The following is a 17654-nucleotide window of genomic DNA, read 5'->3' as shown; positions in this document are numbered from 1 at the left end:
AAACAGCTGAAGACTCTCCTTTTTGTATAATATTAACCCAAAGTTTGCTGAAATGTTTGTCATTTCAACCATCTGTGTTTTCTGTTAGAACAGGGGTTGGGAAACTTTTTCTGCAAAAGGCAAGATAGTAATATTTTTGGCTTTGTGGACCAAATGTTCCCTGTTAAAACTACTCAGCTCCGCCACTGCAGTCACACACGTAAATGAATGGACATGTGCCAATAAAACTTTATTTGCAAACACAGGCAGTGGGCCAGATTTGACCCATGGGCTGTAGTTTGCTGACCCCTGTATTAGGGGAACAGTTCTATAAAGCATAAATAATTCGACATATTGCTGTAGTGACGACTGAGTTTTCAGAGCCATCAATCATATACTTTTAAAACTTAAATGTGATTGTTTTTAAAGTGCTGTTATGTACAAAAACGTCCTTTCAAACTATGAATATTTCCTTAACATAATGACGGCAAAGAAAATTATAGCAGCAGTCCTCAAAGTATGGTCCACAGACCCCTGGGGGTATTCAAGACCCTTTCAGTCAGTCCCAGAGGTCAAAACTATTCTCATAATAATGCTAAGAAATTATTTTTCTTCTTCGCTGTAGTGACATTTGCATCGATGGTGCAAAAGCAACAGCAGGGCGGTGGTGGGGGATAGATTGGCAGGTGCCTTAGGACCATCAGTGGTCACTCCACACTGTGCCGTGACCATTGCCACTCGCTTGTAGTAAAAGGATATGCTGTGTTCACTTAAGATGTCCGTGATGGGGACTTCCCTGGCGGTCCAGTGGTTAAGACTCCATGCTTTCACTGCAGGGGGTACGGGTTTGATCCCTGGCCAGGAAACTAAGATCCTGCAAGCCATGCAGCGCAGCCAGAGGGAAAAAAAAAAAAAAAAAAAAGATGTCTGTGATGAAGCAGTACAATGATTACTTTTTCTGTGAAGGGCCAGATAGTAGATATTTTTATGAAATCTCTCGAGTACGTGTCTTTTTAACATTTACGTAGTGGGCAGGACACACAAAGCACTTACATTGACTGAACTGTCATGTTGTCTTGAGGAGACGCTCTCGTAAGACCGAGTTGCTAACTCAACTAGCCGCTCCCTAACCACACCACCATTTTTTCACTTTTACTTGAAAGAACAATTAACGGGTGAACTATGGTTATTCAGACGTTAAGTATTTGCAGACACTTTTTCAGAAATGAACCGAGTGAGCCTCTCCCCTCGAGGAAAACGGTTGGCAGTGTTTGTCGCCTGCAATGGGGTTGAGCTTGCACTCAGAAATGAGAATCTGGGGAGATTTGTATCTGCCACTGTGAGCTGACAGCTTCCCCGTACTCAGACTTTTCTGATAAGATTGGTGGTGATGTTGAGTGTGGTATTTTTGATACAGTATAGTGAAGATTCTACATGGCAATGAATCATTAAGAAATTACTACTTGTCGAGTTTTGGTGTAGCATCAAAGAATATCTACCATGACCTGGAAAAGCTATGAAAATACACCTCACTTTTACCACTAGATATCTGCGGGAGGCTAGATTTTCTTCGTATGCTTCAACCAAAGCAACTTGTTGCAACCAGTTGAATGTTGAAGCACGTGTGAGAATCCAGCTGTCTTCTCTTAAGCCAAACATTGAATAGATTTACAAACATGTATAACTACCACTTTTCTCACTCATTTTCTTTTATTTTGGAAAATATAGTTAATTTTTATAGAAATATGTTTAAATGTGGTGGATTTATTCCCATTATTTTTAAATGAATAAAAATGAATACATTTCTGAGTTTCAATTTCAAGTACAGTGAACACTGATAGCAAACACCCACATAAACCAAAGCTCTTTGGGAGTCTTCAGTAACTTCGAAGGATGTAAAGACTAAAAACACTTGAGGATTGCTGATGTGTAGGAATGGATCTGTGAAATTAAGAAGTGGCTGGTTCCTATTTCATGCTGTCCACTGTCTAAAGCAGGGGTTGGTCATACTTTTCTGTGAAGGGCAAGATGGTGAACATTTTCAGCTTTGCAGACCCCATGTTCTCCACCGTGACGACCCCTCTCTGTCGCCACGTTCAGCTCCGCATGGCCAGGCAAAAGCAGCAGGACGGTCCTGAAACCAGCAGACGTGGCCATGCTCGGCAGGAGTTTGCTGATCCTTGGTATAAAGCCGTGCCCGGGGGATTACGAGGGGACGCACTGGGCTGGAGGAAGGAAATCGGGTTCTGGTCCTGCTGCAGTAGTTACTAAATGGAAAGTCTGGGCAAGTCATTCCTAAGCTGTTAGTGTTCCAGCTTCCTTGCGTGAAAACAGAGTTTAGGCGACATGATGTCTGAAACTTCTAGCTGTGGCAGGAGTTTGCTGATCCTTGGTATAAAGCCGTGCCCGGGGGATTACGAGGGGACGCACTGGGCTGGAGGAAGGAAATCGGGTTCTGGTCCTGCTGCAGTAGTTACTAAATGGAAAGTCTGGGCAAGTCATTCCTAAGCTGTTAGTGTTCCAGCTTCCTTGCGTGAAAACAGAGTTTAGGCGACATGATGTCTGAAACTTCTAGCTGCCATAGCTCTGATCCCTTGATTCCCCCTTCTGTTTCCTTCGTCTTTAGAGAGTCTGGATTGGGGCTGAGGAGAGGCAGATTGAAACAGAGCAGGTGATGGAGTTACACAATCAGCAGGTGATGATAAACGTTCTATCAACTTCCTACCCTTTGAGTAGGAAGAAGATAAACTCAAATGTTTACGCTATCATTTGCCTATTTAATAAGAACAGCGCCATCTAGTTTTTCCACCCAAGTGGTGTTTATGGGAGATTGGAGCGTTCTTCCTTTGTATCTTGAATGAATGTTTATCTAATGATTGCCTGGGACATCCTGGGGTTGAGTAAAACGAAGATAACGTTTGCCCATCTTAGGAATCAAGCCACCATGTTACACCCAATTGAGGTAAATAGCCTTGAGAAAATGAATTAATCTTGTACGACTTTACTGAGAAACCTCCAGTAATGCTGGAGGACTTCTGAAGCACAAACTGCTTATTCTCGCTACTGTTCTTTTGTGTGAAAACCAGGGTGACACAGTCAAGTGCTGACTGTTCATCCTCGTTATTTTTTCCATAATAACATTCTATCTAATCAGCAAGGTGTAGGTAAATCGCAGTGAAACTCCCAATCGTGCAGTAAGTAAAGCACATTTAAAGTAGCTTTTTAAGAAATGTAATATCCTTAAGTCCAGTTTTGCAAAATCTACCCATCTAGAGTGACATAAGAGAAAGGAGCTTATGGTTGTTAACCGTACTATTTTGGACCTTATTAGTTTCCAAAAAGCCTCTCCTAAGTCCACGTGTAACTTCAGCGATAATGAGCAAACTGATGACCACGTCTAAGAGAAACCCTGACTAAAAATATTTCCCCTAGAGCACAAATGAGTGTGGAATATTCATCTAAACCAAACGTGGGAAGGTCACATTTTCGAGAAAGGAGTGTAGATTGCAATTCTGAAAACGGATTTATTAAAAGTATGCATGTAATGAGTTTGTGGCTGCAGGAGTCTTTGCTACCCCATTAAAACCTTTATAGGAAAAACCTTTATAGGAGATGTCACTTAGCAATAAAGTTTATTTTTATTTATTAGTTTTCTGCCAAACCTTCTGTAAAAATTGAGAGAAGAGATTTAACAAGGAAACAGCGTTCAAACTATAAAATATGGTAGCTTGCCAATGTGATAAATAATCTGAGGTTGAATTAATTTTTGCCTTTATGTAAATTGTCAGCCAGTTAATGAATCTTCTCAGGGTTATTAGGGGAAATTTGTGTACATTGGATTATGTCTGAGGGAGAAAGGTCAATGGTGTATTTTGGGAAGAGGACAGTAAAAGAAATAATAGTCATGTAAAAAGTGGTCTGTTTAAGAGTGTTAATAATGGTAAGCATTTGAAACATGCTTTCCTGCGGCCTGTTTTTAAATGAGATGTATATAGATGATATGATACAGGGCAAATATTCTGAAAGTTTCTTCTGGAACTCTTTTCAAGTCGTGCTGGGTTGGAACCCCATAAGAAAGCTGTGACAACATTGATGGTGATAAAAGCGGTAGATCAGTGTGGACACAGAGAGGGGAGCAGGCAGACTGACAGGAAACCTTCACCTTGAGTCACCCTCTCATCTGGATCCCTGGGAGGTTTTATTCTAAAGTCTATTTCCTGAAAACGTGACTGAACCTTGAAGGTATTAACGCTAAGTGAAATAAGCCAGACACAAGAGGGCACATACTGGGTGATCCACTTAGGTGAGGTACCAGAGTAGGCAAATCCACAGAGGCGGGAAGTGGGGTGCTGGGTGCGAGTGCCGGTGGCGGGGGAGACAGCGCTTCAGCTCTTGGGGAAGATGACAGGCTTGGGAGGTGGGTGGTGGTGACGGCTGTACAACGTGTGAATGTACTTAGTGCCCCAGACCTGTACACTTAAAAGCGGTTAAGACGGTAGGGACCTCCTTGGTGGCCCAGTGGTTAAGACTTCGCACTCCCAATGCGGGGCGCTGGGGTTTGATCCCTGGTCGGGGAACTAGATCCCACGTGCCGCAGCTAAGACCCGGGGCAGCCAAAAGAATAAATAAATAAATAAAATATTTAAAGAAACGTTAAGAGGGTGACATTTCTGTTATGTATATTTTACCTATACTTTTTTTTTTTCTGTCTTACGTTTTTGGTTTAACAAGTGGCATATGGTCTCTTATCTCATTTCCACTTTCCTATTTGGCTAACAATCCTGTTTTAGGAAGAGTGCCAGGCCAGAAGCTGAGGGGCCTCTTACTCGGTCTTGGATCCACTCGCTGTTTCAGGCCCAGAGACTTGGTCTGGGGGCCCAGATCCCTCTCTGTGAGATGAGGGGCAACCTAGCTGGTGACCGAGGTCTCTTCCAGCTGGGACAGGACATCCTGTGTGTCTGTGACCTCCCCTTACGTTCCGTGGGTCAGAAGCATCCTGCTGGTGTCTGTTCCAAGTGAGTGAGCATCTGTCCTGCCCCTTCATGGTCCACGCTCATTCCTGGCATCTGTGTCCCAGTGTGGGTGCCAGGCTGGGCGCCAGAAACCAGAGACACAGACCAGGCAGGAGACAGTCCCTGGGCAGGGGGTCCGTCTGCCAGGACGTGGAACAGATCCAGGTATCAGTGCTCACGGGCAGTGGAGCGTCCTGGGACCACAGGCATGGGGAGGGCGTGGTCATCCCATGTCCTGCCTCTCACATGACCAAACCCTCACCCCCAAAATACCCTCAAACGGGATGTTTAAACCAGCAAACTACAAATATGTATCTAAAAACAAGGAGAATCTTTCGTTCTTTCTTTACTGTACATTTTCTTTTCCTAAATATATGTTGATTCGGACTCTCAACCACTGCGCCACCAGGGAAGCCCTGATATATTTTAAGTATAGGATAATGATATACATTTTTGTATCAGAAAAAAGCAGGAAGAGTTATTTTGTAAATTAAAGAGAATACCGTGTCCAGGGTGGGACTCGCCGTGCGTGCCGCGTTGTCCCAGCAGAGGGACACCTGAGCCGCCTTCCTGCAGCCAGGGCTGGGTGAGTGGAAACTGCAGCTTGAGCCTGGGGGCTGACCCTTCACGGCCTCTTCCTCTCATTCTCTTCAAAACCAGAAATCCCAGTGTAGTTTTGTTGTAAGACCTCTTGTCAGAGAGGCAGTTCTCACCTCCCCTCTTACTGCCTTCACTCTTTCTCATTTGCTCTCTTTTATTCATCTAGTTACCATAGAAATGTAAGATCCCAAGAAGAAGCAAAATTGGAAAAAAAACCCAAAAAACTATTTTTTTCATTTCAGGCTGTCTTAGTTTTCCCAGTTAGGAGAAACGTGTTATCTAGGTTGTTTCTTCCCTAGGCATTGAGGCTTTTCGCTTACAACATCACGAGCACACCATTCAGGCATTCCTTCCTCCTTCATTCCCGTGTTCATTCAGTCATGCAGCTCATACTTGCCGAGCACCTTTTGTATGCTGGATGAACAGAATTGGCAAAGGCCGTGTCCTCCTGAAGCTCATGTTCCAGTGAGGAAAGCAGACAGTAGACGCACGATCGTGCAACATGTTAGGTGGTGATTAGTGGTAGGAAGGAGTAGGGGACAGGACAGGGACGCAGAGGTGGGAGGTTGGGGTGACCGGGAAGTTCCCACCGAGACTGAAAGAAGGAGGGGTCTCAGAGAAGCGCTGTTGGCCAGCGAGCGAGAGCTGCCAGGAGCCTGGGGTGAAGGCAGCGGACATGGCGCTCGGAGCCTCGCAGGCCACGCAGCCCTAGATTGTTCTCGGAGCCACCGGGGCTTTGAGCAGAGCCGTGACACGAGGGATGGAGGTAGCCGCCGTCAGAGGCTCCCAGAAGTTCAGGGCCGTGCAGGGCAGAGGGGAAGGTGGGTAGTGATGCTGAGCAAACACTGAGAACTCAAGAAATGCTGTGGGATAGACGTTCTAAAATGCTTATAGAACAGGTCCGTGGACTTCTGAAAAAAGCCAGAGAGCAAATATTGATACTTCAGTTTTGCAGGCCAGATGGTCTCTGCCTTTGAGAATTAACAGGCTCATGAAAGAGGCACGTGAAAAATAAAGCAGCCACAGACGATTCGTCAACGAAGAGTCCAGGTAAAGAAAGGTGTTCCAGTAAATCTCTGGTGACAGAAGCAGGTCGCTAACACAAATGGGTTATTTGCTGAGTGCCGGGTGTGTGCAGGCCTTGCTCTGGGTACCCGGCAGGGTCATCATGGGTCCGGGCCGCAGTCCTCCGGGCGGGTGGTGTCCTGTCCTACAGGTGAGGAGTCTGCCCCACGGCTGTAGGAACACGCGATCCTGCCTGGGTCCTGTGCTGACACTTCTGTACCCTGCGGCCTCGGACAGAGCCTGAGCATCCATCAGAGCTCCTGGAAGCCTTGGTGATCAACTGGAAGGTTGTAACTCGTTTGCTCTCTTTCAGTTTCATGAACAGGCGTGTTCTGTCCACTAATCCGTATGTAGGGAGCACCGCCAACGGCTACGCACACCCCAGCGGGACGGCGCTGCACTACGACGACGTCCCCTGCATCAGCGGCTCGGTGAGTGCGCCGCGTGCAGAGCGAGGTCAGCCGTGCGGGAAGGCGGGGGTCTGCGGATCTCTGTGACTTACACCCCTGCTTTCTGTCCAAATGAGAGAAAGCTTTCTTACGCTCTGAGGCAAGATGAAAACCCCACCCCATCTCTCTCCTTTTTGACACCCTGTTCATCTTAATCCGCATGTGAACACCAGCAGACAGTTTGTCATTCCTGTCAATGCCATTAAACACCATCAGAAATCACCATCGGAAAGGAGACCACAGAGTAATGACCGTACTGCCAGCTCCAGACACTGTCCCGCATCCTCCGGGTGGGGTGCGCTTGGAGCTGGGGCCCCCGTCTGGTGGAGAAGGAGGGGAGCCTGGAGGAAGGAGCGCGTTCAAGTGCAGATTACCGTGAAAGGGGCTCATGTTAGGACTTGGGTGTCGGGGCGCGGGCACACATTGAAACCCCGTCCCAGCTGCAAAGCCCATGGGATGGCGTCCCCTCTGAGTCCGGGGTGGTCTGGGGTGACTGGGACGTGGGTCCTGTCCCACGGCAAGAACACATTAGGCCCCTTGCCCCTCCCCATTCTCACCACCACCTTCGCCTCAGGGTCTGCAGGGCTGGAGGGGCTCTGGTACCCACTGTGGCCGTAGCCGTCCACCCTGCAGAGAGTCTCGTGGGAGCCACACACTCGGGGAAAGCCCGCGGTGGCCCGACAGGAGCAGGTCCCAGTCCAGTCTCTGCGCCCTGCGTCCTGGTCGCTGTGCCCTTTCCAAGAGGGCCCGGCTCTCGGCCTCTGCTTGCTGGTCTCGGTGGAACCTGCCCTCATCGTAGACCCGACCGCCACCTCATCCTCGTGGGACAGTCTGCTCCTCTGAGCCTTGATCTCAGCGCCAGCTTTTTTGGAAAGATAAAACACGCAAACCTGTCTCTGACTCTTCTGCCCGAAGGCCCGCTCGTGTACCTTTCCCCAGAGGGGTTTCTCCCCGTGCACGTGGTTTAGAGAAACCGTGGACCTACCCAAACGCTGGTCTAGTTCCCCCATCCCTTCATTCCTGTGAATACTACACAGGTTCAGGCACCCCCAGGAATGAGCTTTCTTTAGGTCATGCGCAGCTTAAGCTGGTTTAGAAATGAAAAGCTGCCCTTCTCCAAGGCTCTGCATTTAGGAATCGTTTCTGCGTGTCCATCGCTGGGCGGACGACATAGGTGATTAAGACAGAACGTCCAGTGTGCAGCGTTTGTGGCTCATTTGCTTGTTAAGTGCTTCCTTAAGGTTCAGGCCTCTCTTTAAACTGTTGTTCTACTTGCTGGGCTCTGTGACCGGGCCCTTTGTTTTGCGAGAGCCTGCACTTCTCAGTTTTATAAGGTTCATACATTTGAGCCAATACCTGACATTTTAGCAATGTTTCAACTTCAGTAATTCTTACCCATTCCGCGTTCCCCCTGAGGCCTAGATGAAAGTGAATCTCAAAAAGGATCTTCTGACGGGCACACACACACTTTTAATCTAGAAGTTCTCTGGTGTTTGTTTTCTAAGTCTTCCATGTGACTTAATCCTTTGGTATTTTAGGAAAATGATGGTCTGCTCTAGACCATTTTAATAACCCTGGACAAATATATGCTAGGTTGTCATTATGAAACTCACATCCACGTTCGTCTACATGTAACATTATTTTTAGGTTGTAGATGGGTCCCCGGCATCACAAAAATAGACACACTGAAGTGATTGCAAAGGGATAAAAAGCACTCTTACTATGAAATTTTAAACCTTTTCTATTTTCATAACAAAAGGCTGTAATTACGTCCTGGCAGAAAGGAGCTCAGCAAGAAGGATATAAAAATAGAGTAAGATAACTATAGTATATGAATTAATATTTTCTCTTTTTTGAAAAAAATGAAAGCAATTCCTTTAAAACTTAAGAGAATCTGGCTGTGGTTGTAAGTTTCGGATTTAATTTATACTTTAATGTCCATGTTCTAAGGTGGCTTGTAGCTATTTTAATCCTTTGTAAAAAGGTTTTTCCACTAAAGTAATGCCATTCTGTCATTTATAGTTTGAAACATCCTATCTTCTGTGATTATTCGATTTCTTTCTTTTAACAGCCTGTGTCTTTGGTTACTGCGCTTTCTTCAGGCATAACCAAGTGTGGAACAGGGGTGACGCTGACAGTCACCCATACAACTTAAATCCCCGATGCCTGCATAGCAGGCTTGGAAGGGTCCAGAGGTGTTCTGGCATCGAGCCCCTCGTCCTATTCTGGAGGAGCCTGAGGTTCAGACCCCAAGCAGTGTGTAGTTATGAGCATAGCTCTAATCCAGCTCTGCCTCTCAGAGCTGTGTGACCTCTCTGCCTCAGTTTCCCCCTACTTCATAAGATTGCTATGAGAATTATGTGAGTCATTTTTACTGTGAAATAAGATAAGGTGCTTTGGGGACTTCCCTGGTTGTCCAGCGGTTGAGAATCCACCTTCCAATACAGGGGATGCGGGTTTGATCCCTGGTCGGGGAACTAAGGTCCCACGTGCCACGGGGCAGCTAAGCCCGTGTGCTGCAACTACTGAGCCCACACCTCACAACTAGAGAGCCTGTGTGCCGCAACTAGAGAGAAGCCTACACGCCTCAATGAAAAGCCTGCGTGCCACAACTAAGACCCAACGCAGCCAAAAGAATAATAATAGTAATAAAATACAGATAATAGTATCTGTCAGTATTAAAAAAAAAAAAGGTAAAGTGCTTTGCTGGGATCTTAACGTGTTTTCTCAGTAGAATCAGAGCCCCCGGTCTCTGGACAGACCCCAATCCAGCATTCCTTTCGTCACATCACATTGCTTCAGCTTTCTGGGTCAGGAGGACTTCCGAAATCCAGTTCTTTAAAGAAATGTCAAATATATATGTTTTGCCTGCTTTCACAAACAAAACAAACAAAATTATCATAAGCCAATGGCCCTGGGAACGATTTAAGGAAAAAAGAATCCTTAAGTCCCCAAAGGTAGAAAAGTTCTTCTGAATCAGTCCACTTAGTTGAGTGTGTGTGTTTTACTGGGGGTATGTGCACGTTTTTTGGGGGTGCTTGCTAATAACATCTCAATGTGCTTTTGCAAAGGGATAAAAAGCACTCTTACTATGAAATTTTAAACCTTTTCTATTTTCATAACAAAAGGCTGTAATTACGTCCTGGCAGAAAGGAGCTCAGCAAGAAGGATATAAAAATAGAGTAAGATAACTATAGTATATGAATTAATATTTTCTCTTTTTTGAAAAAAATGAAAGCAATTCCTTTAAAACTTAAGAGAATCTGGCTGTGGTTGTAAGTTTCGGATTTAATTTATACTTTAATGTCCATGTTCTAAGGTGGCTTGTAGCTATTTTAATCCTTTGTAAAAAGGTTTTTCCACTAAAGTAATGCCATTCTGTCATTTATAGTTTGAAACATCCTATCTTCTGTGATTATTCGATTTCTTTCTTTTAACAGCCTGTGTCTTTGGTTACTGCGCTTTCTTCAGGCATAACCAAGTGTGGAACAGGGGTGACGCTGACAGTCACCCATACAACTTAAATCCCCGATGCCTGCATAGCAGGCTTGGAAGGGTCCAGAGGTGTTCTGGCATCGAGCCCCTCGTCCTATTCTGGAGGAGCCTGAGGTTCAGACCCCAAGCAGTGTGTAGTTATGAGCATAGCTCTAATCCAGCTCTGCCTCTCAGAGCTGTGTGACCTCTCTGCCTCAGTTTCCCCCTACTTCATAAGATTGCTATGAGAATTATGTGAGTCATTTTTACTGTGAAATAAGATAAGGTGCTTTGGGGACTTCCCTGGTTGTCCAGCGGTTGAGAATCCACCTTCCAATACAGGGGATGCGGGTTTGATCCCTGGTCGGGGAACTAAGGTCCCACGTGCCACGGGGCAGCTAAGCCCGTGTGCTGCAACTACTGAGCCCACACCTCACAACTAGAGAGCCTGTGTGCCGCAACTAGAGAGAAGCCTACACGCCTCAATGAAAAGCCTGCGTGCCACAACTAAGACCCAACGCAGCCAAAAGAATAATAATAGTAATAAAATACAGATAATAGTATCTGTCAGTATTAAAAAAAAAAAAGGTAAAGTGCTTTGCTGGGATCTTAACGTGTTTTCTCAGTAGAATCAGAGCCCCCGGTCTCTGGACAGACCCCAATCCAGCATTCCTTTCGTCACATCACATTGCTTCAGCTTTCTGGGTCAGGAGGACTTCCGAAATCCAGTTCTTTAAAGAAATGTCAAATATATATGTTTTGCCTGCTTTCACAAACAAAACAAACAAAATTATCATAAGCCAATGGCCCTGGGAACGATTTAAGGAAAAAAGAATCCTTAAGTCCCCAAAGGTAGAAAAGTTCTTCTGAATCAGTCCACTTAGTTGAGTGTGTGTGTTTTACTGGGGGTATGTGCACGTTTTTTGGGGGTGCTTGCTAATAACATCTCAATGTGCTTTGCTTCCTGTGGCCGAGGCTCTAACGACAAGCTGTGTGTGTTACAGTGGGGACCCGACGGTGGCTTTCCCGCTCCCCGTGGCCGAGGCCTGGGAGAAGAGGCGCTCTATGATAACGCGGTCCTGTACGATAACTTGCCGTCTCCGAAAATCTTTGCTCGGTACCCTCCTGCTGACAGGAAGGCCGCTAGGCCATCTCCTGACAAGCTGTCCTGTAACCACTACAAACACCCTGCCTCTTCCGGCCCGCCGGCCTCCCCGTCTGTCACTAACACCTCTTCTCTGGGGAGGGCATCTCTCGGGCTCAGCTCACAGGTACAGCATCTCATTCTGTCTTCTAGAATCGCCTTAAGTCACGGTCCTCTCTCAGGGCTTTGCAGTGAGAGTCTGTTCACCAGCTTGTGGGCAGTGAACCCCATCAAGGGTAAAGCGCAGTTTTTTCCCTCAACTAGGATAGAATCTGCAAATACACAACGTTTGGCCACCCAGGAACAGATTAAATACAGTAAGTCCCCTACATACGAACCTTCAAGTTGTGAACTTCTCAAAGATGCGAACGTGCCCCTGTGTGCCAGCTGTTGTACTGGGCTACTGTCCTTTCCAAGGGACTGTACTGTAAGATGAAAAATGTGTTCTTTATTGTTTGTGTTTGTTTCTTATGTGTTATTTGTGTGATTATAAACCTATTATATAAACCTGTACAAGTACTGTAAACCTATTACAGTACAGTATTTTTAGCCGATTATGTTTGTTGGGTACCCAGGCCAACTTTACAAACAAATTGGACTTTACAAATGCGCTCCTGGAACAGAACTCATTCGTATGTAGGGGACTTACTGCACACCTAACCAGCTCATGGTTTACGTTCCGTATTTCTTTGCCTGTGCCTGGCTCTCTTTCCATTCTTGGGAAGTTCCCCAGTGAATTTTGTGAATTACGGCAGTTAAAGGCAAAGATGTTAAAGAGGACAGGGACGGTGGGACAGTAAACGTTTTCAGAATATTTTTGAGCTGCCAGTTCCTTTCCTGTGTTTCCATAACACGTAAGTGAGGAATGGTGGGCTTCACGTGGCAAATGCTTTTCGGGCTTTAAACATTAAATAGGATTATTCCGAGAACTACAGTATTTTCCCATAATGTACACCCTAAAACCAAGTAGATAATAAGGATTTTGGATTATAATTGAATGGTCAGTAACCTTGATATTGAACTGTCGTCCATCTCACACCTCGTACTGGTGGCAAAAACGGTAACATTTCAGTGTAAATATAATTTCGTGTTTTCATGCATGTCAACCTAAGATTTTCTTACGCTTTGAGTAAAGATCTAAGCGCCACATGGAAGAATGTTCTACAAGCATAAAGCAGAGGGGCACATCTTTAGTTATTTTCTTTTCCTTCCCTTTTTGGAGTAATCTTAAGGAAATGATGAATGCCAAGTAAGATTCTCGAAATTCAGAGAGTTATAGCAGTTCTTCGAAACCAATCCATTTCATCAAAGTCACGTGAGAAGATTTTTGTTTGTTTGTTATTTATAACGACCGTTAGAGATTCTCATTCACTGAATCCGAGGGGCCCAGGCCGATGTATGGTCAGACATGGGAGCCATTGGCTTCTAGTTTTTTTGAGTATTTACTAAAGGGTCTGGTAGGTCATGTGCTTCCCCCACTAAGTGAATGTGTCTCTGGCGATGTATTTATCTGTCTTTCTATTGGTATTAGAGTTCCCTTGGGTAAAAATTACGGGACGAAATATACTGTCTTGTACATTTGGATTGTCCCAGATTAGTTTGGAATCAGTCATTCGATATGTGGTTCATGTATGTTTGTATTTTGTTCATTTTTATTTTAAGTAGGAAACACATTTGCAAGCCGTTTACCTTTAGCTGTCGTGTCCTCATTTGGCCGTTTGAATGGGGGACCTACTGTTTAATGGAGAGAGCTCACACTCCCTACACACCTACCGTATGTGGGCTGTAGGTGTGTGTGCTGTGTCAGTTAACCTTCTGAGGAACCGTGTGGGAGACATCAGTATCTTTATATTTTTAAATGAGCACACGGAGGCTCAGAAAACGTTAATGACGTGCCCAGCGTCTCCTGTGACGGAGCGGGAATTTGAAGCTTCCAAAACCCAGGCCCACAACAGTAAGAAACGTGGTACGGCAGAGAGGCTCGGGCTTGGACGTGTACAGTCAGCCTTTGCCGTTCGGCTGGACTTATGACCCAGCCAAGGTACACGTGCATCACTTAAGCAAAATGCACCATGGGTCGGCTTGCAGCCACCAAAGAAGTGAGGGGTATGTTGAATTTTTTAAAAAACCCTGTGGTTAGTTAAAATTTAGTTCATGCTGTTGCTATATTTTGCCTCGTTTGCTTCCTTCCTCAGACCCCGTCAGTGAATCAACAGGTACTTATTTATCCAATTAGGACATCAGTATAGAAACCCCGGAAGTTGAACTCTTAAGTGCACGGCCATGCTACTTCCCCGAAGAGCGCTCCACCAAAATTAAAGCTGTTGATCTTTGGAAACACAGACTTTTAGTAAAATGTCAGCCGAATGCTCTCAGATACCCACTGTCTGTGCCAGTGTCTTGGTCGGCGTGTGTGATCTCCTGGTCGAAATAGGTGACTTTTGGTGCGTTCCAGCTGAAGACATGCTAGTGTACCTCGTTTGTTTTGAACCTCGGTGCTAGAACCTTCTTAGCTGCTCTGGGAAAGTCACAGCAGTGCAGTGTTGGGAAACCAGATTGGTTTTCTACTACCCGCATTTTTTTCTGCCTGTGCTCCGTTCTACTTGAAGAGCTAGGGACTGAAACAATTTACTGCAAAAACCCCAAGGTTTTTGTCTGTTTGTTTTTAATTCTCTCATTTGTTTATTTCAACAGTTGAAGGGTAAAAAGCCGCCCCCCGTGGCATCCAACGGGGTTACAGGAAAAGGCAAGGCTCTGAGCAGTCAGCAAAAAAAAGCTGATTCAGCGGCTGGCGTGAAGCGAACGCCTTCAAGTAAGTTGAACCTTCGATTTCCCACGTTCTAGCTTTGGGTGCCGTGTGCAGAGTTGGGGCTGTCTAGCCACCTTCCTCCCTCACCTGAGCAGGCGGAGAATGCCAGGTTGGGGGGCCAGCTGGAGAGGTGGTACCATTTGCATCCGATCCTTCCTCGTTTGCTGGATTGAGGGATGACCACGGTTTTTAGCCCAGCTTTTGTTTTATAACCGTTGCATATACAAGGAAAGACAAAGCTGGCTTGACTGTAGAGTTGGCTGTGCGCACTTCCGTGTGAGGCAGCTTGCGGGCGCAGCTCGCAATGCTGCTGCGAGTGGCCCTGGACAGTGGGTCAGGACACCTCGGTTTGTGTCCCTGATCTGAGTGAGTGAGTGACTTGGGTTGAGTCACATAGACTCTCTGAAGCCAGCCTCTGCGTGTTAGAGGCGTAGACGTTTCTGAGGCTGAAATAGTTGGGGTAGCTCGTGTACCTCAGAGCACGGGAGACTGTCAGGGTCTGTAAGGAATGAACATTGTAGTACATGACTCTCTTTGAATTATGCTTTTCTCAGGGTATATGCCCAGTAGTGGGATTGCTGGGTCGTATGGTAGTTCTATTTTTAGTTTTTTAAGGAACCTCCATACTGTTCTCCATAGTGGCTGTATCAATTCACATTCCCACCAGCAGTGCAAGAGGGATCCCTTCTCTCCACACCCTCTCCAGCATTTACTGTTTGTAGATTTTTTGATGATGGCCATTCTGACAGGTGTGAGGTGATACCTCATTGTAGTTTTGATTTGCGTTTCTCTAATGATTAGTGATGTTGAGCATCCTTTCATGTGTTTGTTGGCAATCTGTATATCTTCTTTGGAGAAATGTCTATTTAGGTCTTCTGCCCATTTTTGTATTTGGTTGTTTGTTTTTTTTGATATTGAGCTGCATGAGCTGCTTGTAAATTTTGGAGATTAGTCCTTTGTCAGTTGCTTTGTTTGCAAATATTTTCTCCCATCCTGAGGGTTGTCTTTTGGTCTTGCTTTCTTGACACAGCTCACCTGCGCTTCCCTTCTCCTCGGACACACATTCAAGCAGCCAGTTGGGCCAAACCCTCCTCATCATCCGTTTACTGGGCTTCGTTTTTCACCTTATTTTTCTGGCAAATCTTATTTCGCTCATGCAGTTGGGTGTATTTATATTCCCTTAAAATTTGAGTGTTGTCCACCAGGGGAGGGGCAGGTGGGGGGAGGGAGTAACGTGTCTGAAAAGCTGTGTTATGTGAGACCTGAACCGCAGGAAATCTCTGTCTGCATAACATCCCTCTCTCTCTCAGCACCTGTGCTTATTTTATTTCTTAGATGATGCATTCCTGTGTTTTATGAGGGCTTCTGTAGGGAATTTTTATTAACTTCGGTGACATCCAATGACGAAAAAAGGGGAAAATCATTGTGCTCCGTGTTTTTGCTGAGTTCTGGCAGTTGCTTTATAGCCTGGACAGGGTTCATTGCATGGGGACCAAATGACGTGGAAGGTGGTAAGCGATTGCACACAGGTTTGTCGGGGAAACATCTTAGATCAGAAATGAGTGGACAGAGTTTGGACTGTGCTCTGTTTATAGAACATGTGGTTACCCAAGCCACTAAGAGCAGGGATTTTGTTTCAGGTTGTTGATTTGGTCACCCTCATGCTGCGATCCTTTTAATATCATTCTGTGGGTGGGGTTAGTTGGTTTTAGAGAGGGGAAGATGGAGCGGGGAGTGATGACCTTGTACCTGCCTTCATAACTTGCAGTTTTCATGCAGTCACGATGGTTTGCATTGTAAGAATCGGCGAATTCGGTGTTTAGGACAGGCGCTAGAAATCGTTAGAAATGGCTCACCATTGTCTGGCAGAGTGGACAGGGTTCCGGAGGCTCCGTTATCACTGCCAGGGATGAGAGCTGCCAGGGAGTGTCCACCACGGCCCGGGTATCGCATGATTCTGTTAGGTGGGTTTTAGTACATGTATCGAATTTTTTTTTTTAACTCCACAAGTTAGGCCTTAGCACTTCTGCTTTATAGAGGGTGAAGCTGAGCCTTCGGGGGATTAATTGCTTGTCCACAATCATGGTCTCTTTCCTGGTCAACTGCCTTTATTATTAACCATTACACCGCCCTCCATGGCTTCTCCCCAGAAGTCGTTTCTAGTCTAATAAGGGAGTCAGACATGCAAATAAACCAGCATGGTATATACCATGGAATGTGAGCTCACAGGTGCAGTAGGTGCAGGAGGCCTTGGGTCGTCGTCAGGTTTGAGCTGTTCGCTGTCAGAGGCCGTTGGGAGGCCACAGAAGCTGCAGAATCGTGAGCCCTTATTGCTATTGAAAGGCCAGAATAATTCGAGGACAAGAGCGTTGGGTCGGGATTTTAACGCACTATTAACTAGTAGTGTGATGGCCAAATCTCTAAATTTTGCTTAAGGCTGGTTTCCTCTTCATTCATTTATCCACTCACTTTATTTAATGAGCATTTACATAGTGCCCATTCTGTGCTTGCTCAGAGCTCTGTATAAGTGTTACTTTAATCCTCATAACAGCCCTGTGAAGTACCTGCTCTTATTACCCCCATTGCACAGATGAGGAAACTGAGACACGGAGAGATGAAGTGCTTTGTTGAAGGTCACAGCTCAAGTGGCAAGCTGGGATTCCCACCTGGGCGGTCGGGCTGCAGACACTGCTCTGGGTGCCCGTCCATTTTCTCATTTCCTCAGTCACTCACACAGCGCCTATCTATCGTGTGCCCCATCCATGCCAGGCACCCACCCCGCTGGAGGTGGGGATAGCGCCGTCAGGTCAGCAAAAGAGTTGGATGGCACAGTTTTAAGGGTCAGACGTGACAGTGTAATGGAAGTGTTTCGAAAACTACAGAAAACTACACACATCAAGAGATTGTTTCTGATGTTGGTAGACGCTCTCTTTTCAGATGACAGAATGTTTTGTTCACTCTCGATCTTGCTGAAGATTATATGTTGCATGCCTCAAAGGGAGGCGTTAAAGGAATTTCCTAACATTCTATTTTCATTTTAAAAATTTGTTTCAAAGGGGCAGTGGTTGAGAGTCCGCCTGCCGATGCAGGGGACACGGGTTCGTGCCCCGGTCCGGGAAGAT

At 45.8% G+C, this 17654-nt stretch overlaps 1 protein-coding gene across 1 annotated transcript in view; it reads left to right on the top strand.

Moving 5' to 3' along the window:
• The window catches only part of AFAP1 (actin filament associated protein 1), a 101329-nt gene that overhangs the window by 70083 nt on the left and 13592 nt on the right, over positions 1-17654 (top strand). The window contains exons 11-12 of the mRNA XM_024745213.1: positions 6970-7087; positions 14418-14535. Of these exons, the coding sequence (XP_024600981.1) occupies positions 6970-7087; positions 14418-14535 (236 nt within the window). The remainder of the gene's footprint in view (positions 1-6969; positions 7088-14417; positions 14536-17654) is intronic.

This window comes from Neophocaena asiaeorientalis, unplaced genomic scaffold (genome assembly GCF_003031525.2).
Source record: "Neophocaena asiaeorientalis asiaeorientalis breed wild unplaced genomic scaffold, Neophocaena_asiaeorientalis_V1.1 scaffold65, whole genome shotgun sequence".
In the NCBI taxonomy this organism is placed as follows: domain Eukaryota; kingdom Metazoa; phylum Chordata; class Mammalia; order Artiodactyla; family Phocoenidae; genus Neophocaena; species Neophocaena asiaeorientalis.
The sequence above is the reverse complement of the archived record's forward strand: the minus strand, read 5'-3'. Positions and strand labels throughout refer to the sequence as shown.